This window comes from Aphanomyces astaci (assembly GCF_000520075.1).
Source record: "Aphanomyces astaci strain APO3 unplaced genomic scaffold supercont1.9, whole genome shotgun sequence".
Taxonomy (NCBI): Eukaryota; Oomycota; class Saprolegniomycetes; order Saprolegniales; family Verrucalvaceae; genus Aphanomyces; species Aphanomyces astaci.
Window position 1 is genome coordinate 1,491,534 of NW_009798272.1, and position 23,404 is coordinate 1,514,937.

General features: G+C 48.2%; 6 protein-coding genes across 8 annotated transcripts; 1 reads left to right on the forward strand and 5 right to left on the reverse strand.

Annotated features, from left to right (window-relative positions):
- Positions 1 to 2,602: 2,602 nt before the first annotated feature.
- Positions 2,603 to 4,856, reverse strand: H257_05255 (hypothetical protein; the record flags this gene model as incomplete). The annotated part of the gene is made up of 8 exons (XM_009830058.1): positions 2,603 to 2,818; positions 2,894 to 3,190; positions 3,250 to 3,300; positions 3,521 to 3,602; positions 3,686 to 3,826; positions 3,880 to 4,023; positions 4,082 to 4,176; positions 4,230 to 4,856. 8 exons carry the CDS (start codon positions 4,854 to 4,856, stop codon positions 2,708 to 2,710), a joined length of 1,548 nt encoding a protein of 515 aa, XP_009828360.1. The 3' UTR covers positions 2,603 to 2,707.
- A 386-nt stretch (positions 4,857 to 5,242) lies between these two features.
- Positions 5,243 to 6,270, reverse strand: H257_05256 (hypothetical protein). The gene has a single exon (XM_009830059.1). The coding sequence runs from the start codon at positions 6,186 to 6,188 to the stop codon at positions 5,391 to 5,393; it is 798 nt and encodes a 265-aa protein (XP_009828361.1). The 5' UTR covers positions 6,189 to 6,270; the 3' UTR covers positions 5,243 to 5,390.
- Positions 6,271 to 6,643: 373 nt separating this feature from the next.
- H257_05257 lies at positions 6,644 to 9,913 on the forward strand. Of its 2 annotated transcripts, XM_009830061.1 has the most exons (3): positions 6,644 to 7,810; positions 7,866 to 9,223; positions 9,278 to 9,913. In XM_009830061.1, the coding sequence occupies exon 1, from the start codon at positions 6,719 to 6,721 to the stop codon at positions 7,514 to 7,516; it is 798 nt and encodes a 265-aa protein (XP_009828363.1). In that variant the 5' UTR covers positions 6,644 to 6,718; the 3' UTR covers positions 7,517 to 7,810; positions 7,866 to 9,223; positions 9,278 to 9,913. The 2 variants fall into 2 exon arrangements, with proteins under 2 accessions (XP_009828363.1, XP_009828362.1); XM_009830060.1 differs by having other exon boundaries at positions 7,866 to 9,913.
- H257_05258 (hypothetical protein) lies at positions 8,305 to 10,130 on the reverse strand. Its single transcript, XM_009830062.1, has one exon. It carries the CDS (start codon positions 9,877 to 9,879, stop codon positions 8,401 to 8,403), a length of 1,479 nt encoding a protein of 492 aa, XP_009828364.1. The 5' UTR covers positions 9,880 to 10,130; the 3' UTR covers positions 8,305 to 8,400.
- A 2,505-nt stretch (positions 10,131 to 12,635) lies between these two features.
- H257_05259 lies at positions 12,636 to 17,460 on the reverse strand. Of its 2 annotated transcripts, XM_009830063.1 has the most exons (13): positions 17,262 to 17,460; positions 17,120 to 17,196; positions 16,380 to 17,055; positions 15,635 to 15,802; positions 15,384 to 15,571; positions 15,177 to 15,250; positions 14,662 to 15,103; positions 14,405 to 14,513; positions 13,939 to 14,137; positions 13,540 to 13,871; positions 13,288 to 13,477; positions 13,076 to 13,227; positions 12,636 to 13,011 (listed from the first exon to the last, which is right to left on the reverse strand). In XM_009830063.1, the coding sequence occupies exons 1-13, from the start codon at positions 17,423 to 17,425 to the stop codon at positions 12,738 to 12,740; spliced, it is 3,045 nt and encodes a 1,014-aa protein (XP_009828365.1). In that variant the 5' UTR covers positions 17,426 to 17,460; the 3' UTR covers positions 12,636 to 12,737. The 2 variants fall into 2 exon arrangements, with proteins under 2 accessions (XP_009828365.1, XP_009828366.1); XM_009830064.1 differs by lacking the exon at positions 17,262 to 17,460 and having other exon boundaries at positions 17,120 to 17,236.
- Positions 17,461 to 19,003: 1,543 nt separating this feature from the next.
- On the reverse strand, positions 19,004 to 20,143 carry H257_05260 (hypothetical protein). The gene is made up of 2 exons (XM_009830065.1): positions 20,014 to 20,143; positions 19,004 to 19,959 (listed from the first exon to the last, which is right to left on the reverse strand). Exons 1-2 carry the CDS (start codon positions 20,133 to 20,135, stop codon positions 19,062 to 19,064), a joined length of 1,020 nt encoding a protein of 339 aa, XP_009828367.1. The 5' UTR covers positions 20,136 to 20,143; the 3' UTR covers positions 19,004 to 19,061.
- Positions 20,144 to 23,404: the final 3,261 nt, after the last annotated feature.

Genomic DNA, 23,404 nt, shown 5'->3' on the forward strand with positions numbered 1-23,404 from the left:
AATCTGTCGCACAACGTATCGGCGTTGTCGACGCTTGGCAATGGGCTTCGGCGACGGCATCGCAAACTCGGATATGACACGTGAGACTCAAAATTCGAATAAGCCAATCAAATTCAATTTAACAAATTCAAAGTACCCAATCACGGTGAATGAGGACGAAGGTCAGGTATTGGCTAAAATTAGCGCCTATTGATTGCATTTGTTCATTCTCACATTTATAAAAATATTCCTGGTACCACTGTGCGCCAGTCCCAACGTCGTTATCTGTACACATTCACGTTACGTTGAGTGTTTGGTCTCTTTAAATCAATTATCTATGCATTCAGACAAGTTAATGCGGTGGGAAATGAGAAAGATGCTCATGAGGGCTGGTCGCGCAAGCCATAAAACGCGCGTTATGTTCGAACGCTTCAAACGTAAAACGTCGGGGGTTAGCGCGCATAATGTCATGAGTTGGAACGTCCAGCAGTCAGGTTTGTCAATGCGTCCAATACTTGCACTTTACTACTCATGGCGCGCTCGTGCCATGCAACACCACGTGTTCATCCATCAAAATTTCAAGTGACCCTGATGGCAATTGGGGTCAAAGATGTCTCCTTTGCTCCATGGTTGTTCGCCATTATGGTTAGCCTTGATAGCTTGGTTGCCATGTTGACTACTAATATTCCTGGTAGTATAAATGCACTTAATTGTATTTATATATTTGTATACTTCATGTATGAGTGTATATTTGAGAATTTTATATAAAATATATATGTAGTGTGAAGTTGTATAGAGTTTTACAGAACAAAAATAGTACGTAACCTTCGTAGTGTGAATGCAGTACGTAATGCATGCCGGCGCACGCTAATTAGGTGTTGTCTCGAGGAGTCGGGCCATCTAATATTAGTGCTGCACATTTGGTACGCCAATACGGTGTGCGAAACGTGTCTATGATTGCAGCTGGGTGTACCGGGTTGTTGGCAGCCTGTACATGGTCTCTCCACCGTCGCACCATGGAGCGATGTCGTGAAGTCTCAAGCTCAGCTTGGTCTCAATTCTACTGTAGTACGTACCGGTATCCTAACCAAACGGGAGCGAAAGCAAAAATTTCGTCTGGAATGTGCATCATGTTGACATTATCGTATTGTATGTACGGAGTGGGAGATACAGTGCGAGGAGTCCCCTGGGGTGCACAGCATTGGGGCCGACATAGGCTAGTTGCTCAGTCTGGGAGGTTCGGCCAGTGTCGAGGACGACCGACTGTCCTGGAAGGAGTGCCGATCGGCGTTCACGCACATTTCCTCGCGTGAGGCTTACGCAGCACCAGATCACTCTGGCGCGCCACCGCTTCGGTCGGCGAGGACGTGGCCAACGTAAGGAGATTCCACGGGTCTGCCGTGGTTGCCCCTGGCGGGGCACGTTGATGTGCACTGGATAATGAGAATGATTGCTGGAATAACACGTAACGTTAGGTAAATATTGGACTGTTGCAGTTGAAACTTTTTCTGTCAGAAAACATTAAAAATTCGCGTACAGTACAGTATTATTAATATACCACTTTATATATGTCAAACACACAAAAAGTTGTCGCTCGAAAAATTGTCATAATGTTTCTGAAAAGTTGTGAAAAGAGGTGTTTTCTGAGGCAGCCTGAGTGGCCCTAACAACATATACTGTACTATTACAGTAATAACTAGTACACTCCTGGATCACCTAGTAAGATACAAACAATCGCATACAAATTTCAAGATAGCAAGAAGGGATTTACGAAACAAAAACGTTATGTGATTGCTAGATAGTACTATTAATAGTAGTCTGGTGTATTTAGTTTCGTGTTTGTTTCGTAAATCTGTATACTATTATGGTCAAAAAATTAGAAACAGAATCAATCTAGTTTTATTTAAAAGACACAATCAATAAATATATTTAAATAAATAGAATTTGTAATAATATAGGAGTAAATCCTCACACAAATTTTTCTATGTTATTATTATTTATTTATTTTACTCAGCAATCATACTAGTACTGGTACGGTATGATGTTTCCACATACTTCGAAGTAAAAGCCTGTGTATAAATCTTTGATTACCTGGTTGAGCCAATTCCATATTGAAAAAATTCATTCGAGATCCCATGAGTAATCTAACTAGAAACCCAGTTTATGACATATATATAGGTCAAATCACCAGTAGTGCTATATAGGTTACTACTTTTATTTTGAACATTGTATTTTTAAAATCTAAAAAAATTATTTTAGGTATATCTGGAAAAATTCTAATATGAAAATTGAAAATAATAAAAGCTTAAATGATGTATTAACCGTTAGATGAATTTGCTACAAATTGCCCAATTCTGCGCGATTCGTAAAACCTCTCACAAACCTCGCCGCGAAATTTCATTGGCTTTCCCAAAAATAATATTGCCAATCAGCGACAAGTATTTTCCTTTCGGATATTAGCCAATCAGAATCCTCGGCATAAGTTTGGACAAACCATGGCGAATTGGGAAATTTGAAGAATATCGACAATATCCTAGCGTTATTCCCATTTTTGAAGCCTAAGCAAGCCCGAGATGACTATGAAATAACATATCAGTATGATTCAAGGTACTACAGTAGTACTGTCAACATCTCGCAGCACTCGGCCGTGGTTTCATTGGCAACATATGTACCTATACGTTGCAACAACACCTCGACTACACCGGACTGTACTACTGTCTTTTGTTTGTTATCGTGACAAGTCCTCCACCGCGTCAAAAAACTCGTCGTCGGCTTCTTCCTCTTCGCCTTGGGGGGGAGTAGTAGTACTAGTACTACTAGTAGTACTCGTCGCGTAGTCCTACACAGGCATCACACATCCCATGACAATTCTCGCACAGACAACAACAGCGCACGACTGAATTTACAAACGAACTTGGACGTCGATAGCTGCGAGAGCGCGCAGGGCTGCGTGGAAAGTCGTGAGCGCGTAGCCTTCCATGCCGCGGCCGCCCCCCTTGGTCAACGTCGACACGAACGCCATCTGCGCCACGAAATCCAACATCACCCCACATCCATCCACAATCAGGTCCACGGTCATGGGCAGAAGCGTGTCGGCACTCGGGGCGATGGCCAGTCCCGCTTCGGCGGCCGAGCACATCATGCGAAACGTATCGCCTAGCGCTTGCAGTTTGCCGTAGGGGTATGTGACGTGGCTGAGCCGGGCAAGGGACTAGGTCAAGGAAATGATGGCAACAAAACACAGTCGACTATGGGAAAAAGGGGGAGTACGTCGATGGCCTGGGGGTTCACCGTTGAACTGGCACGCCGGGTAGCTTGCACCTACGATATAAATTAGGATGGTAGTAGTAGTAGTAGTAGTAGTAGGGCTGAATACAGGATAACTAACATCGAGGAGTATGAGTATCAAACATACAGATTTGACAACCACACAGAGTTAATATATATATATATAAATATAATCAAGCAAATATCATGAAATGCATAGCAAAACAGAAGGGACTATATGTTGGGGTTATGGTTAGCATTGGATGATATGTACTTCGCGGACGTGGGCGATCAACGTGGCGTCGTGGCGGGCATAGGCGCGTCGAAACGCGTTCAACACCAACGGGTAAATGTCACTGGTATGTCATCGTGACATATATGAGTCATGCGATGACGTGATCACCAGGGGAATATATATCATGTATATACACATACACACCTGTACACAAGACGTTCCACGGCTTCGGTGGCTTGTACCACGGCATCTTCGGAGCTCGACAGCGCGGGGTATGTGGTCAACGTGACCGCTAGCACGTGACCCACATAGACTTGTGCATCTCGAACCAACGCAGGAAGGGTCCTACTTGGCCATTTGAAAGGCATCACATGACAACACACACATGAAGACAGTACGGAGACGAGTTGGCTCGGGTGCGAAAGGCGTCGCAGAGCGCGCTGTTGATGCGTCCAACGAGTTCGTCTCGTGAGGCAAAGAGATGGTAAAGCAGTCGGTAAATGTCGTCCGACGTCGGGTTGTCTATCTTGTGGTTGTGGTACCTACACTGGTTGTTCAAGCGTATGACGTGGCAGCACCATCACGACATGACGAACGCACCGTCGAAGGAGCGCGGCGTCTTGCTTATACGACGAATCTGTGCCCGTGGAGGACTGCTTCAAGTCCCAGCAAATGCGACGCGCCCAGTCCGAATCCTTTGGTGACCACCGAGTTGTGGGATACGACGAACAACAAATATTACAAGTACCTCAGCACGAGGACGGCGATGAGATGCCAAGTTCGTCGCCGTTGTCGGCAGTTGGCGGCGTTGGGTCCATGTGTGTCCTGAGATGCCCACGCCAAGGCCTGTGAGGGCGACTGCAGGCATGCCGAAGATGGCGGCTCCGCCGAGGAGGATGCCACCGGCGACGTAAGGGGCGTAGCGCTGGACGTACACGTATGCCAGATTGCTCGATGGAGGAACTGTGTGAGGTGGATGGTGCAGGGGCGAGGCAGGCAAGGTCGGGTCCAGATGAAGGTGTTCGAGGAGGTGCAAGTCGCTCGTTGGGTTGCTAGGCGACGACGACAACGAAGGTGTATGAAGGACCTTGTCCGCGACGGAACACAAAGGAAGAAGCAGTCGTGTCTCCCGGTGTCTCGTAGACGTGTCTTGCTCATGCCACCGCGACAAGCATCGACGATGGACAACGCACTTGCAAGCGACGCACGAACAAGTCGGTGGCGAGGTGGGTTTGCGGGTGTCCACGACGTCATTGCAGATGGCGCAATGGACAGCTTGACGTGCTTTGGTGAATAGGGACGTCGTCACCGGCGGCGGAGGAAGCTCCGCGGCCCCAACGAAGCTGTGCAAGTGAACTGGATGACACACCCACATGGTGAATGAAAATGCAGTCCAAGCCGGTAACTGTCAAGAAATAGAGTGATTGGATTGGTTTAAAATTTTAGGAACTGTCCAATCAAACTCATCCAATCATTTGCCACACAGTGTGATTAGTTCAAGTCATTTGAGATCTGAATGGGCCGACTTTGATTCGGAGGTTTTCGAGTAACGTTATGATGAGGGCTTAAGCTGCTGGTCCAAAACCCCTCACTACAGGTCAGCTACAGTATTAAGCTAACGTTATAACTTGGATGTTCGAACCCGTCTGCATAGACATACAGCTCGCAACAATTGCCATAACGTTAGGACTGTATCCTGGTTGAGCTGAACAATGAACTGACAGTGTAAGTGTCGTCGATTCCAAGGATGGCAAGACGAAAGCAAACGTAGACATATACTATATATTTTGATCGTAAAAAGAGGTTTTCAAAGTGCAAGGGCAGACTATGTAATACTCCATTCGCATTGCTATTCAGAGTGCAAGTCAACGACCGTGTGTAGAGTAAGTAAAATGCATGGTGGGGTGGCTTAGGACATGGCCACATCTCGTGGTTGTTGCGCTGTATCGACAGCCGGATTTTCCTCGTTCGCATCCCCCGACTTCGTTTGGTCAGACGGCGGCAGCGCCTCCCCCGCTTGGTGGGCCTTAGCAAACGGCGTGTCCTTCCACAACGCTTCGAAGGCGTCGACGGCCCCGTCCGAGCAGATCGTGTCGTGGGTGCCAGCGTCGTCCTTGGTGGCTCGGTTCCACGTTGTCACAAGGGTCTTGCCGTCCACCTCTCGCTCGTGCACGGCCTTGAGTCGTCCGTTCGCGTCTTCGTACCGGCGACGGACGCTACGGACCCGACGGCCCTTGTCGTCCACAACGGACGAGCTCGAGTACGAGTAGTTGGAATACACGGGTTTCGAAGCGGAAGTAGCAGCGTGAGAGGGGTCATTGGACGCGGGCTCCGTGGTGGCAGGTGATGTAGCGTCGTTGTTGGCAGGCGCCTTCGCGTGGGGCAGGTCCTTGAAGAAGGCGTCGTCGTCGTCGGCCGAGTGACGGAGGTGCAGGTGGCGGTGGTGGTGGTGGGGGTGGTGCAGGGGCAGCAGGAGGGAGTCGCGTTCAAGGGCGTCCAAGTCCATCAACGACTGCTCCAAGCTGGCCATGGGATGCCAGTATGTGGGGCGGACAAAGTCCCAGAGAGATGTAGGAGGCACGTGGTAGTAGTATCGGAACATAGCAAATTTAACAATGACCAGCAAGCACCAGCCCCTCCATGGTTTAGCTACAAAGAAATGTCGTTGGTTCGATTGAATGTTCAGGAAAAGGTGCAAGCTACTCATGGTTTAATGAAATATATCTTGGGTTTTGTATTGGACAGCTATGTGTTGTGAACTTTGTCAGGCATTAAAGCGGATATGCTAGAGCTTCTCGAAATGAAGACAAACGACTCTTGAGCCGAAAGAGCATATCTATATCGCTGGATAGTTTTGCGTTATCTATAGCGTCGTGGACTTTAACGTAATGGAAAAAAACGAACTACTTTCAAACAATTCAGACAATGTGGACGGTTCACTAGCGTTAAAGTTATGAACTAGGAATGCCTCCAATTAAATGAGTCAAGGTCGAACAGTCGTCTTCTCGAAAGATTGTCCCATTCTCGAAATGGAAACACTTCTGTGCGTTTCCACAAAAGTTTCTTCCTGTAAGTAATTGTCCAATAGATTTCAACGCATTTAAAACCTCTAAAAATAATTATCCTCAAATCTGATATCGACATTTCGAGAAGCTCTAGCATATCCGCTTTAATGCCTGACAAAGTTCACAACACATAGCTGTCCAATACAAAACCCAAGATATATTTCATTAAACCATGAGTAGCTTGCACCTTTTCCTGAACATTCAATCGAACCAACGACATTTCTTTGTAGCTAAACCATGGAGGGGCTGGTGCTTGCTGGTCATTGTTAAATTTGCCATGTTCCGATACTACTACCACGTGCCTCCTACATCTCTCTGGGACTTTGTCCGCCCCACATACTGGCATCCCATGGCCAGCTTGGAGCAGTCGTTGATGGACTTGGACGCCCTTGAACGCGACTCCCTCCTGCTGCCCCTGCACCACCCCCACCACCACCACCGCCACCTGCACCTCCGTCACTCGGCCGACGACGACGACGCCTTCTTCAAGGACCTGCCCCACGCGAAGGCGCCTGCCAACAACGACGCTACATCACCTGCCACCACGGAGCCCGCGTCCAATGACCCCTCTCACGCTGCTACTTCCGCTTCGAAACCCGTGTATTCCAACTACTCATACTCGAGCTCGTCCGTTGTGGACGACAAGGGCCGTCGGGTCCGTAGCGTCCGTCGCCGGTACGAAGACGCGAACGGACGACTCAAGGCCGTGCACGAGCGAGAGGTGGACGGCAAGACCCTTGTGACAACGTGGAACCGAGCCACCAAGGACGACGCTGGCACCCACGACACGATCTGCTCGGACGGGGCCGTCGACGCCTTCGAAGCGTTGTGGAAGGACACGCCGTTTGCTAAGGCCCACCAAGCGGGGGAGGCGCTGCCGCCGTCTGACCAAACGAAGTCGGGGGATGCGAACGAGGAAAATCCGGCTGTCGATACAGCGCAACAACCACGAGATGTGGCCATGTCCTAAGCCACCCCACCATGCATTTTACTTACTCTACACACGGTCGTTGACTTGCTTTCAAAATTGCAAATTTTGAGGTCCTTGTAGTCTCATTGACTCGCCAGGACTTTGAATACATGTTGATTGTACATTAATTGGCTTGTTGTTGGGGATGTCCATCCATTTAGTTCCGGAATTGGTTGGTGCAATAAAGAAATCAGCGCCACAATGCAAGGCCTCGGCTGTGCTTGACACTGCGACTTGAACAACGATTGGTAGCAGCATTGATTGTGAAGGACCCTCTACTTTGCACGTAAGCAGGTCAGAAGCTGATGAGATGCCTTCTTTCGAGCTAGTGTCAGCACTGCACCCCTAGCCATGCAACCATCTTGGACGCTTGATGTCGAAGAATGCTCGAGAGCCGCCGCCTCCAGCCAGAGGCATCCACATGTTGGTGGAGCTCCGTCCCATCGTGAGCCTAACCCAAGTTTGGGTTACCTAAGCTATCTTGGACGATGTCTCAGCAACACGAATTCCTATGGCTGGAGGCGGTGGCTACTTACCAACGCAGCTTCATCGTCGGATATGCAGTGCTGACACCAGCCTGCCACGACGGGGCGAGTGCCATCTTCACGGCCAACGTCGGTAGAATAAAATAAAAAGTGATATACAGTATCCAGGACAAAACATGTGATCTTTCATTATTATTGAAGGTGGAAGAATACAATTACTTCACCACTTTTGCGTGTAAATTTCAGCTTTTTTTTAAAGATATTTCCAATGTGAATAGGTTTTGCCAATAATAATGACTGGGCTCCCATTGAATAATATCTCGATGCATTATATTTTACGACTACAATTACTCGCATACGTGGACAGATTTGGGTGGTATGTAATAGCGCTGCTGTTGCTTAATACAACGGCGACGTAAAGTTCTTGTGGTACGACACGTTGGTGAACGTGATGTGCTGGTACGACCCCGCGGGGCAGAAGCTGAACTTGACGTTGTCCCACTTGGGCTGTGGAGCGGGGCCGGTGGGGGGGTTGAACAGGGGGTCCGCGGCTAAGACGGTCGCGTACACTGCCAAGAAGAGCGTGGCCAAGATGGCAAAGTATGCCCACACTCGTTCGGGTACAGACACGCGGTTGCCAAAGTGCTTGAGGTAAAACACCATTGGCAGGATCATACACGATACGGCGATGCACGAAGCCCCGGTAAAGTCGAGCAAATCCAGGAGACGTTCTTCCCATGCACAGGCAATGGCGACGGCGGCGGCCACGATCACCACGCGCAGGGCGGCGACTTTGGGGTACACGCCAGGTTGGCGGTACGTGGCGGCGTCGCGGTCGTGCGCTTCGACTTCGCCGGCAATCGCGAGGGGTTCGGCGTCCTTGTTGGCAGCAGCACCAGGGGTTTCAGCCTTGTCGTAGCCGGTTTCCACCTCAGCTTCCAACGTAAAGTTGTGCTTGTGGAGGCCGAAAATCACCCGTTCCAAGATGTAAAAGCCAGGGGTCATGATCACCGCGAACGCGATGGTCACGTGCAATTGCATGGCAAGCATAGCGAGGATGACGCCGCCGCGGTTTGCCAAGAAACCGTTCTTGGAGCCGGCGATCGCAAACAACAAGTTGCCCGGGATTTGGCACCCGACGGCCGACACACCGGTGATGGCGACGATCATAAAGCACACGGAGATCACGCCAAGTGTCACGTAGATGATGCGGGGCATGCGGGTAGGATCCGAGTGGTCGCGTTGAAGGGCAGGGATGACAATGCCGGCGCCGTAGGCCAAGGCCAAGTTGCCAAAGGTCGTGGCGACCTGCTTGAAGCCAGGGTCGGGCTTGGGGGTGGCCACACCCGCAGTGTTGAGGTCGTGCATGTTGTCCACCAAGAGGTAGAGGGCGATGGCGTCGGCGACGATAGTGCCGAACGCTCCGGCGGCCGCCGCGCCAGCACCTTCCTTCAACGTCGGGATCAACGTCACGGGAAGTAACGACAGCCCCATGATGATGATCCATGTGGTCGTGTGGTACGAGTCGGGGAACATGATGGTACACATGATGCCGCCCAACACAAGGAACGCAATCGGCACGAGGATGCACGTCATGATTTGCGTGATGGTCATGAGCCAGCGACCGGTGCAGCCGAGGACGAACTCGCCCAAGTCGCCCATGGTGCGGACGTTCTTGGGGGCTTCAAGCATGACCTTGGACAAGCACACGGTGGCGTACGTGTTGACTGCAGCCATAAACACCAACGCGAGCGTGGCCCAGAAGTAGCCGGCGCGGGCGTAGTTGCCCGGCATGCCGAGGGTCCCGATGCCATACACGCAGCAGAAGAGCGAGAATGACATCTTCAAGTCTTCCACGGTCAAGAACGGCTTGCCCATGACGAGGTAGTTATGTGGTTGTTGTGGATCTGTGCAAGCAAATTCTGAAATGAACAACTTCGTGCCAATGTTTGAATATCAGTAACCAGGTTCAACTTGTTTGCACTCGATCATCTGTCGGCCCAGATGGTTACCGAACATATTGAAACGATCAACCCACGCCATACAAACCGCAAGTAAGTCGCGATTTCTTGGTTGCCAATCGCGTGGCTAACCTTCGTTCCAAAACGGGGAGAAAGTGCACACTTCCCAACTCGTACAGTATAAATGGATGTATACCTGTACCATGAGCTAGACAATCCTCGATGGTTGCCCGCAGCTTGATAGGCTACAGGTGCCACCTTTTGAGCACCATCCAAACGTGATAGTACAATGCGTTCAAGTCCCTGTCTCAATACCTTCAAGTCTCCCTTGAATCTTGGTTCCGCATTCGTGGTGAAAAATTTGTTGAACTTTCCTCCTTGTACCAGCAGGTGACCCACGTGGCACGACCAGCCGCCTAATGTCCTAACTCATTTGATATAAACTTGGAGCTCAACTTCGGCATTAGCATGCCAGCCCTGATAAACCCACGCCACACATAGTGGGTATTCCATGTCAGATGTAAATACCCGAAGGTCAAAGCATCTACAGGCTGGTAGTCATACGTTAATCGAGTATATCATGCCTTGTACTGATACTATTAAAGAGTACTATATATGAGTATGCAAATTCAGTTCCTGAGAGTCGCACCGAAATCGAGTCGGGTAAATGATTTTATACCCGGTATATCGTATCCAGCTCGACAATGTTGTGCCCTTCTAGTCATTTTAATAGACATCAACCAAATACTCCAAGTACACTACTCTACTATTACTTGTAGCATCTATCTTAATCATGACGGTGGCACATCGAGTGGGGTCAACTCGGTAGTCACTCTGCGGCCCAGAATAGACAGGCTACGTCGTTTCATGGTTGTCACTTGGAATGAATGGCGGGAAGGCCTTGTGACGTTGAAAGTCGACGATGTGATGACGACTAGACGCTGCTTGATTTGGAACATAACGCCTATTGGCCACTGTCGGAAAGTGCGAAAGTGAACCTGCTGGAACCACTTGCCCCCCCAGCGAAAGTTGGACGATACCATCACACTTCAGCGATTTCACACGAAAGTACTGTAGCCCTCCCTAGTCTGTCCAATACTATACGTATACTAGTACTCTGGAGTATAGTCCTCCCGAGTACGAGTACCTGGCACAACATACTTCGGAGCATATAGTTATACTGTATTCCTCCCCCATTCGTGAAAGCACCCGGTAAATACCCGGTGTTCGGGTATTTAATAAACTAAGCATCCCAAGAACGTCAGGCGAATACGGTATAAAAGGTGCATAATTGCCAACATAATGGCATCTGTTGGTGCATGTGGCAAAATCGCCATATGAATGCCCAGCTGCATGTGATTCTGGTCGAGCGTCACCCATCGCCTCGTGGACAAGTGGCACCTGTACTTTCATGAGAACGTCGCTATTATTGCGCTCATGAAGTCTGGCCTGTAATATAATGTCGATGATTTGCCCAGTGACGTGTGGAAGTAAATAAGTTGTTCAAGCGAATGTGTTGTTGGAGCAAAATCCAAAGACTCACGGACACTTTCTTTTTCCATCTTGACGTTGAAGTTCCACTGAAAGATAGGACCGTATGTCCCCGAGAGAGTGAGTTTACTAGTTTACTACGTAGTGCACTGTACTAGTTGGCGAGGTTCATTCGCGCTATCTGAAGTTGCAATGAGCTTCGAATTTTCAAAGCGAATACGGTGTTCTAGTATAGCTTAAAATGTACCGGTACATAGTCAAACGGAGAAAGAACTCCAGCGATGGCTGCTGACTTCTTTGCCCCATCCTACTCCTCCACAAAAAAAGCAACACGTTTCGCCATCGAACGAATGCAAAGTCACTGGTAGTGTTAATCTCATCCTTCCATTTCGTCCCATGCTTCAACGAACCCTGTACTAATTAGTAGTACTACGTAGTAATTTACTAAGCAAATAGCCAACGACAACATCTAGAGATTCCAAACATGTTTTGGTCCACAATATAACGCCAAGCCATAATGCTCGTCCAGAGCTTTAAATGTTATGATACTGTCCCCCCAAAGAAACAGCGGCTAAAAACGTAGCCACTCGGAGCAGCAACTCCCTCACTGCAACAGTAATACTGTTGTTACGTAATCATTTTGGCATACGAAACCCAAGTTATTTCTGGATCATAGTCAAATCAAGTGTAACTTCAAAACAACTCATTTCAGGTAGGGAATAGCATTGAATGTAAGCGCAAGGGATCCAGGGGTTCCGGGGTTACAGGGGCGGCTCTTGGTAAAAGTGATTATGTAACAATAGTACTACTATTGCAGCGACGGAATTGTTCCCACCCGGAGCTACTGTAACAATAAGCGTACTAGTATACGGAGGCACGAGCACAGCACAACGTTATGAATTGCGTCTTCATACACTGTATTGAACCTTGATAGATACTTCAAGTACTAGTACTGTACTACGTACTACTTGAAGTACTGTACAGTACTGTACACCCACCACCGCACATTTCTTTCTGCACATGCACGTTACCGTCATACTAGTATAACGTTAACGTACGTTAGTACTACCTAGTACTACTAGTAGTGTTCTCCCATCGCCCACATAATATCTTACTATTCATATAGTAAAATGTTGATTCTTGTGTATGGATCTCACGATCAAGCAACGTTCACAGTGTACATTTGTTTACGTGAAATGTCTATTAAATCCGAGCGGGTTAAAGATAAATGCACACACACCCAAGTCGTCGTGTCGACACTCTCGTCTATCTGTCTCAGGTCGTCTATTCGAACCACCGGCCACGGGACTCGCTGTCTTCCACGGTGGAAAACAGCTTCTTCTTGTAGCTGTCCACCATATCTTCAAACGATTTTTCTTCCTTGTTGGAACGGTCGCCCTTGCGTTCCTTGCGCGAGGCCGCGGCCGGCGCGCCCTTCTTTGCCGCCGCCGGTTTCTTCTTGTCGTTGGGTTGGTTGGGTCTGATCTTGCGTGGAGTTGTCGCCGGTCCCTTGACCTTGGTGGGGTCCTTCTTGGATTTCTTGGACGCTGGTTCGTCGCTGCAATAATATCCCACCAAGTTTCATGAGGTGGGAACTTTGAAATAAATGAAAGATCATTTACCTCGCCACAGGTTCGTTGTTGCCACGGCTGGCCTTGGCTTCGCGCTGGCGCTTGCCTCGGCTCTTGCGCTCGACCTTTTCAATCACTTCGCCCTGGGCTTTGCGGAGCATCAGGTCTTCGTCGCGTCGTTTCTTGGCGTCGTTCATGCGTTTCTACGACACAAATGAATAAGATTCATTTATCCATGTTGGATTAAATGAAAAGTGGTAGACCTCGCGGAGCTTCAATTTGCCGTGGTTTTCCAAGGCAAATTCAATAATTAGACGCGTCTTGTCGGCGTCCGACGTGCCTTTCGTCGGCTTGACCCCGCGACCAGAGTACTCGGTGTAGGCAGGGTTGTTGTTGAGCTTACGCAGTGCCGCCAACGCATGCACATGTTGGCTAAACTCGACAAACCCATACCTACGGACGACCAAAGAAACATTAACAACGGGGGGTTCTTCATGGACTATGTATGTACGTACCCTCGAGAGCGAGGCTCTTCGCCCGCCTTGAGGTTTTCCGTGTCGCGCACGATCTTGCATAGCACGATCTTGACTGGGAGACCCTTCTTGAGCTGGTACTCGGCCTTGACTTCCTTCATATTAACCACTTGGTCTTGCAACCCAGCAATTGCAGCTTCTCGGAACACGGTCTTGAGCACCTTCTCGTCCACACCCAGCGCCACGTTGCGCACCGACAAGCGTGTGGCGGAGATGAAAAACAGAGGGTTCTTGAGCTTTTCCTTCTTTTCCTTGATCGCGCGCCGCCGCTTTTCAATGTCCATCTTGGGCAATTCCAGCTCGGTTTCCGCCGCCTACTCCAAAACAATGTTACAGGGGCTTCGTACTAGTAATACTAGTGACGATAGTAGCTAGTACTACCTTGTTGACGTTGATCGTGCCTTCGTATGCCAAATACATGTTGCGCTTGTCCACGGCTTTGCGCTTGGCACTGTTTTCTTCAGTCAACCGATCCGCGTCGTCCTTCGCCACGGCGCGCGTCACCGACAGCAGACGGCCATCCACGTAAATGCCATCGCCATCCAGCATGGCGCTGTTGAATAGGCCGCCGTTTGCATTGCTATGATATCAAGTCGTAAATGAATGTTCATATATATACAGTATATAAAATAGTTCTAAAATTTTATATATTATATAAAATAGTTCTAAAATATTCTATATATAATACTAACACTTTATATATAAATAAATAAATATATAAAATATCGTAGGTATGTATAATATATAATATAACTAGTTTATATATATATATAATAACGATATATATATCGTATATATTTTCAAATATACGCGAGAAAAAAGAGATATGAATAATTAACAAACGTACGTGTCGCGTTTTTTCTTGTGGTTCTTGTCGTCAGTGGGAGTGCCCACGGACCCGCGGGCGATGGCCGCGTCCGCGTCGTCTTTCGACCGAAATCGGACAAATGCCACACCTATATTACAACCCATGATCATCCATTGTGGAGACATATATCATCTTGCATACCAAAAATCATAAAATTCATTTAAAACAAATATCAGGACCATCGATGGGCTATGCAAAAATCGCCCTTTCACCAACTAGCAGTTGTACATACATACCTTTGGACAACCCAGAGCCACGATCCATAACGACGCGGGCGTACTCGACGGGCCCAAATTCCGACGTAAACGCGTCCGCCAATCCTTGTTCCGACGTCTGGAAGGACAGATTCCGGATAAACACGGTGCGGTCACGCTGGCTATCCGTATCGACCTTGGGGGTCGTCGGGGCGTTGTCCGCCTCCTCCTTGGCATCCAGCAGTGCGTCAATGTCTTCGTCGTTTTCGTCGCCCATTTCCAGCGTGTTTTCGTTGTCGGCGAGCTCGGGCGCGTCTTCGCCCACAAGATCATTGTCACCGTCTTCGTCACCTTCGTCATTGTCACCTTCGTCTTCTACGGCAACAGGCTCGGCTTGCGCAGCTTGGGCTTTGATGTATTCGGACTTTGCCACGGCGTAATCGACGACGATTTCACGCCCTTTCAATTTCGTGTTGTTCAGGGCCTATATAGATCAACAGCAATTGTGTGTCAAAATATAATATATATATATATATCGTCCAACATCAAACACTTACCTCGATCGAATTCTGGGCATCCGCTTTGTTCTTGAACTGTACAAACCCAAACCCACGGCTGCGACCCAACACCACTACTCCATACAAGACGATCCCATACAAGTGAATACACAAATTGGGGATTATTTCAAACTATATATTCATCAAATAAAGTCGGATATATATATATATATATATATATATATATATATATATATATAACCATACCTTTGGAATCATCGCTGGCAACTTCCTTGGTTGTGTCCACAGGCATCCGCACAACACGAACTTCAGCCAACGGTCCATGCTTGCCAAACAGCTTTTCCAAGTCCGAGTCTTTCACGTCGAATTGCAAATTGCGCACAATCAGTCGCACGCCTTCCTTTTGTGCCAACCCCGTCGTCGTTCCCTCCAGCCTACAACAACATATGAACCCCGAACCTCCAGAACCCCGAAACCCCGTCGAGTGATAAGCTTACCCGCGTACGACCATCGTAAACCCTTTGAACACGTGGTTGTCGAGTTTTTCCAATGCTTTGGCTTTGGTGGATACGTTGGCCCACTCGACGATCGCCACTTGCTGCGTGACCCCGTTCACAATGTCTTCTTTCCATTCGATCTTGGTCGCGTCCCCAACTTTCTTCATTCTAATTGGCCATGTTAGCATGTATACTTGTATCCACGTTATCGTATTGTCAAGTTGATTCGACACTGGAGTGGGGTGTGTGCTCAATCGAAGGAGCAGACTAACCAAATCGGCACACACAATCGAAAATCGACCAATCAAAACCGAGATCAAGAACCAAGTAGCCAATCAAATCCACACTATTTTTTGACCACTTCAACATCGAATTCGTGACTCAAAAATTAATGTGACACTGGTCGCGATCTTGACATGCAAAAGTCACAGTACTAACACAAACGATCGATAGATTTGGAGAATTCGCACAAAAGTCCAAATTTTGGGTAAAAGAAACACAATATATTGAGCTTTCGAGTGAAATTTCGTGTTGTGGCGTGGTTTCTCGTTGGAATTTAAATCGATTTGATTGGCTACTTCAGATGAGCTCAAAATTATTAACCAATCAAAACCTTCTCAATGAAATTCAACAACCAATCAGATGGATTGTGGATCGGTTTGGTTGGCGCGATTATTCGATTGCACCCCCTCCCCAAATTTATATCAAATCGACAATATACATATCATCAAACACACAAACGTACTTGATTTTGAGCGCTTTTTCAGTGATGGACGAGCCGAGACCGTAAATCGCAATCGACTTTTCCTCGGTCGTGGCACTGGCTTCCTGGCGTTCCTTCATCTTGCGATGGAGTTCGCGGTGCTCTCGGCGACGGGCGTTGCGCTCGCTCTGTACATGCTCCTCCTCCTCTGCCACGGCATTTGCCTTTGATTTTTTGGCAGAGTCGTCCTGAACACCTTGGTCGTCCAGCTTGCGCTTCTTGGTGGGGACCGCGACGCTTTCAACTTTGGGGGATTCCTCGTCGTCGTTGTCGTTTCTTTTTTTCTTCTTGTTCTTCTTCGATTTGTCCTTATTGGCCGGTTTGTCAGCCACTTGTTCCAAGACTTCTTCGTGAATCGTAGCCGCAGACTCGGCCACTTGGTTGTCGGCAGCAGCCTCGTGTTTGAGTAGTTTCTTGGCCTTTCGTTTTTCTTTCTTTGAAGTTGTCGCATCGTCGTCAACGTCGTCGGCTACATCCTCGGTGGTGTGGGACTTGGGCGTTTTCGCTTTCTTGTGTTTCTTCGATGGTTCGTCGTCCTCAACTGGGGCGACTGAGGCAGGGGTTGCGTCGGTGGCGACATGAGCCGCCGCCTGTTCGTCGGCAACAGGGTGCTTTTGATGGGCTAACGGCTTGGGGCCTTTCTTTTCCTTGGCCAGATCTAGACACACACTGGGTCAGACCCAAGACTACGCTACTATACTGCGTGGACGACTCGCACTCACCAAGGCACAACTTGCGGCCGCCGTAATCTGAATTGTTGAGCTTTTCCATGGCCAACTTGGCATCCGATTCCATCGCACTAGGTAAACACAGTACATCACAGTTGGGCATGACAGATCAATCACGACGGGGATTGGGATGTACAATTTGACAAAGGCAAAGCCACGGGTAGCCATGTCCGTCTTGGCGCGACCCTTATCCTTGATCACCGACACCTTCTTCACGGGACCGATGTCTCCGAAGAGCTCTTCCAGCTGCTGCTGCGTGGTGCCATACGCCAAGTTGCGCACGAAAACGGTCGAGCTCATGTCAGTGCCGTGTCGTCGCGCTTGTTGAAGATCACAAGCCAATTATAGTGGCATCCGGATTTTCCGGATAAAGTGACAACACCGTCTATGACTGGTGCGCAGGGCTTGCGCATGATTGGTTGAAATATGTGACAAAATAGCTTTTTGATTGGCTAAAACACGCAAATTATGGAGGCCATTTGATTGGCTACCAAATTATCTACAGGAAGGACATGGAAAATAGAAAGAATATTTTAGCCAATCAGCTACAAGAAATTTCGTAATATCCAATCATCAAATATCGCAGCGAGGTTCAGTGCGAGATACAGTAATAACGTTACCAGTACTAAGTAACGTTAGTGGTATTGGGCATGGTCCCGAAATTCGTACCGAAACTACAATAATGGAAGATGGGGTTTCCCTTGGCACTCATTACATTGAAGCACTTTTCTTATCTGGAAGCGCTTTTCGCAGCCCCAATTAAACACGTGCACAGCACATATTGTCCTTTTACCCAAACTTTGGATTTTTATGCTGAATCGGCAAATCTTCGATCAATTCTTTGTACTGAACTTTAGCTGAATGTAAAAAGGTGTCTTGTGGTGATTAGTAATCACACTAGTTGAAGTCACACACATTAATTTGACGTTTGACGATGGTTTCCTGCAATCGGATTGGCTAAATCCTTCTTCTTACATTTATTTGGTTATTTGGTTGTGTCGTCGATTCGTTCTCCATGTCGCATCAGTATACATTTGTTAGAATAGGGGGAGTCAATATAGGATTTCTGGTTTTACTTTTGCTTTTCGTTCACTTTGAAAAGGAATTTTTTATTCAACCGTATTTTAATTGCTCAAAACGAAAAGCTGAGGAGAGTCAATATAGGCCAACGATCTCTTGTGCATGTGCCATCCGTATCCGTATATTTGCATTGGCAAAAATGCCACAGCTCTCAGAGCGCGCGGCCGTCCTTGCCGACTTGGACAGCATGGTACGGACAATTGCAACATGCAATACTTCTGCTTCACATGCGGCTAAGAAAGACATTGATGTGCTACTTCGACTGCGATACACTATTCTATCTTCGCGATACATGTTTGCACGTGGGTCGATTCCACGCTCCTTAGAGCAACTTTCGATTCTGCCCTTCATGGCTGTTGGCGACTTTGTTCAGGAGGTCCGTGTTTGTCAGACTACATTTGCATATATGGTTGAGTTGATTGAGGGGAACAATGTCTTTCAACCGACCAGTAACCGAGCTCAGAGACCTGTGTGGGTCCAGCTTGCATGTGCATTGCATCGACTTGGTCACAACGGCACTGGTTCGTCGGCTGGGATGGTGTCACGTGCAAAAGGAACTGTGTTTTGGACTTTGCAACCGACCAGTAATTATGTGCATCTTGATTGGCTATCACTATCTTCACGCTGATTGGCTTACATTCTGCTTTTCACTTTTCGTTTTTGAAAAGCTGCTCGCGAGGTGCTTTTGCTTTTCGTGACGAAAAGCAAAACGCGAAAAGCAGTTTTCAAAACGAAAAGCAGTTTGGTTTCTATATTGACTCCCCCTAATAAACACAATAACTTCACAGTCAATCATATTGGACGCAAAACAACATTGGCTCTATAAATTAATTGTTCCACATCCGCACACTTATACTCAAGCCATGTGTACGAGGTTGTCGGTCATAGTAACGCGGCAGCGTTTGTGTATACTTTGCAGGGCGAAGACACCACGTTCCCCAATGAAGTTGTTGTTGACGTTTAGCGTGACCAACGACGAGTTGGTGTTGGCTAAATGCACGGCGCCGACGTCTGTGATACAGTTGCCAACGAGGTTCAAGTGCTGGAGAGATGGCAAAGTTGGCACGAGGGCTGCCACCCGCGACGTGAACGGGTCGTCCAGGCCGTCGCAATACACATGCTGAAAGGACAACGAACGCAGTCGGGGCAGCGGCATCGCGGCTTGCATGGCCTCGAGCAGCCATTCCACCGACGCATTTGACCGCATGTCGATGTGCTCCATGGCGATTTCTCCATACCCGAACCTGTTGTCACCAATTAAGGTCAACGATTCGACGTTGGGAAACTGCCGTAGCCACGTCCCCACGGGGGTAGAGGGGAGTTTCGACGCGGACAATCGAAGGGCAGTGACGCATTGAGGGATGAAGTGCCGGGCGCGGTAGGTCGTAGACGACAGCGCGATGAGGGACGATGTGTCGAGGAACGACGTGACGACGCGAAGCACGCCTTCGTGGCCATCGAAAAGGAGCATATCCGAGTTGGTCATCGAGATGGCGCACCGGCGCTTGGCACATGGTTCAAACGACGGCGCGTCATCGTTCATGGTCGGCCTTTGTTTCAGCAACTTGGTGGCCACGTAGTTCTGATGTGCATACAGCTTGACAATGAGGGCATGCAACCGTTTGCACAACGACCGGGGGTTGCTATATTCGTTCCTGGAATGCGCCCGGGTATACAGCGCGAGTTCGGCACGTCGGGCAACGTTGGAGATGCGTGCGTCAACTTTGCCGCACTTTTGCTTGAGTACGATCAATCTAGATAGACGATGGAGCATGAGATTTGCGGTGACATGACGACGTCGAACGTACATGCGAAGTAGAATGGAGCGGCGCACGGCGGTGTCGTCTTCAGATTGCCACTTGATTCCTTCCATGAACCTCGTCTCCGCATCTTGGGCAACGCAAGATGGCACGGTTGACATGACGAGCATAGTGCAAGTTGATTTGAAAACTGACAGTCTGCAGCAGGAAGAGGTTCGGCGAGCTGGTGGTACTCTACTGGAGTACTCCGAGTAACGTTAGTACAATTTCCTTGGCCACAAACGTCGATGATTGGCTGGATTTTGACTAGCATATGTACCATGGCGGTAAAAGGCGACTCCCCGACCTTTCTTCGATTCGGAGCGTTGTGCTAGTTGGACGCTTTCTAACGACGGCATAAGCCTCGTTGAAGTATGACAAACATGTCATAGCATGGGGTATGGTACTGTCCCGACTAGACGGAGCCAGTAAGTCGGTCTTGGATACTGTATGATGTCGACTGGACATTGAAAGTCTTCCGATTACACTGTAACAGTCCCCAAGGGTATCGGAACTTTCGCTACACTGGCTAGGTGAATTTCCTCGATTTTTACATGCAATTTAACATACATGTTCATTGAACTCCAGAATCACATATATCTCACAATATGATGTGTTGTGGTATAAATATTTAAGAAAAAGGATCCATGAGCGATAATTACTTGTGAAACCCGATATCCACTTTGAAATGAGACAATATTTTTACTATATTTCGAATGCGGTTCAACCACTATATTTCCATGACATGTACCGTACTTCGTATGTTAAAGCGATCACGATGTTCAGAGCATTGGGCTGGGGGGATACTTAAGGGCTGTGGAGGTGTAGTGGTTGCACTCGCTGCTATCCTGGCGATCTTCATACACTATAAGCTAGTCATGATGTCGTGAATGGTGACTTTAACCTCGTAGAATGGTGGTTGTGTGCTTTCACATGTAGATAAGCTACAAGCACAATCGTTGTGGAGGGGACAGGAGGCCGTGGGGGGCTATAAACTATGTAGGGGTTGCAATCGATACAGCTGTAGCGATTTACATGCACTATGAGCAAGTCGCACATAGTGCCTGAAACCTGTACTTTTAGGTGTGGATTCACCGCCACTCTGACCCAATTGCTAGCATTTACACGAATAACTTGTCGTTGAGCACGACAGCACAGCTGTACGTTTTACTTCTTAACTTTCACGCAAAGTCATATTGCACACACATAACGCATACAAGTACAAAGGAATATTACAGGGTTACGTCAAATTGCTAGCTCAACTGCTAGCATGGTTCAGGGCTCTTGAATGCTTGTCTTGCCTTACTAGCAGAAATGGATTTGGTCATCGTTGATGCGAGCAACTAGCAGAAATGGATTTGGTCATCGTTGATGCGAGCAACAACGACGGGCTAATCCTCTAGTATACTGTATCAGCTCCTCTCGTTATCATTGTGTTAGTTGTGAATACAGGGTTTCGTATCTAGTTAGTATTAATATACAGTCAACGAAGGGAGTGGTTCGCCTACTGTTTTCTTCGAGGAATCGGACAATAACGGTAAATGATTGGCCGCCAAACTTCGAACTACGAAAACCGTTTTAGCCAATGAAGACCATTTTTCTCGTTTTTATTGAATGTCGGTTACACAGGACATCGATTCTTGAAAAGCGATGGAATTTAATTCAAGCAATACGAAGAACCTATGTTAAAGATAGCGTTTGACGCGGTGGCGCAATGGTTAGTGCGACGGCATCCAAGTCGATTGAGGAAGGGGGCCGGGGTTCAAGCCCCGCTCAGTGTCAAACTTTTTCCCGTTTATTTAAAATTAGATAAATTGCATACAAAATTCAAATACAAACCAACCAATTATATATTAATTCCACAATTAATATAAAGCAAGGAGTGGCTACGCAGTGTGCTCAAGTGCGAGGAATCGCATTGGCAAAGCTCTGGCGAATGACGTCTTCGCTGACCTTCTCCCACGTCGAAATTGCCCGTTTGATCATTGCGAGACCTTTCTGCGCAACACAGGGTGAGTCAAACTCGTCGCCGTCGATGATCTCCTCAGCCAACCACTCGTCCCGTAGAAGCCTCTTGAACGGCGCCATCACACCGACATCCAGCGGCTGACACACAGATGTCGCATTCGGAGGCATCGGTACGAGGAGACTGCTCAGCTCGTCTTGAACAATGTCATAGGACTCGTCGGATACATGCGACTCAAAGTTGTCCACCAAGATGACCGACGGCGCTTCATTGCAGGGCAGTAGCAAGTCACGAAGGTACTGTCGCCACACGTCATTGTCCATCCATGCCTTGGGTTGTACTGCGTAGACATGGCCAGCGGGATACGTTGGCAGTTCGTTGGTTGCGATCTGACCGCCGGGTTGGCCCCGAACGACGAATAGCAGAGGCATCGAACGGTAAGCGCCATAGTCATGCGAAGTGAATGCTTTTCACCCGACGACACTTTGGCATCGCCACCCCTGATTGACCAAATGTACCTCGGTGGCATGTCATAGTGAAAACCCGTCTCATCCACGTTGTAGACAGCGTCGGAATCGAAGGCGCGGTGAAACTCCTCTGCAAACTCGTCGCGAACCTCGGTCAGTGCAGCACGGGACTTCTTGGTGTGGCCAGCGCGTTGCCGAGTTTACCCATGACGATTGCAGAAGAGTTGGAGCAGACGAAGGAGGCTTTAGTATGACATGCCGGACTCCTTATCGGCAAGGTATAGTCGCAGCCAGTCAGGTTGGAAGCGTTTAATCCAGTTGATAATATGAGTTGTGGTCAATGCACGTTCACGAGCACGCATCTCGGCTATGAACTCGACGAGTCCTGTTGGGTCAGGAAAGGACTCGGAGCGGCCACCAGGGCTGAGTTTCATTCGTTTTTTGTTCCTGGTGTACGCCAGGATATAGTTTCGCTGGTCGGCCCAGGAGCGTATGGTTCGTCGAGGAATTCCCAGTTGAGCCGACACCTTGTAGTCCGACATAGTCTCCAGCAGTGCAATGGCCTCAAGCCTGATGGCCACTTGGTAGACGCGCTTTGGGCCGCGAAGGGTTGAGTTCACTGTCATCAATTTGTCAATGATTGTGGCGAGAATTTTTAAAGGAATCGCGCCGGCGGGAAAATATTATAGCTACCAAATCACATGCCTTCAAATCACAAAAAAATTTGATTGGTTAAAAAAAACAGATGCATGTCAACTTAGTTCGATAGGCGAACCACTCCTTCGTTGACTGTATACATCAGTCAGGCAATACGACGCAGCATGTACCATACTGTATAGTGTATATGTATAGCGACGGATAAATCTATTGCGACTCCTGTAATAACTGATACTTTTCTTGTAATAACTGATATTTACTTATGAATATGTTGACATGAATATACTTCAAATTTGTATGAGGCAATGGA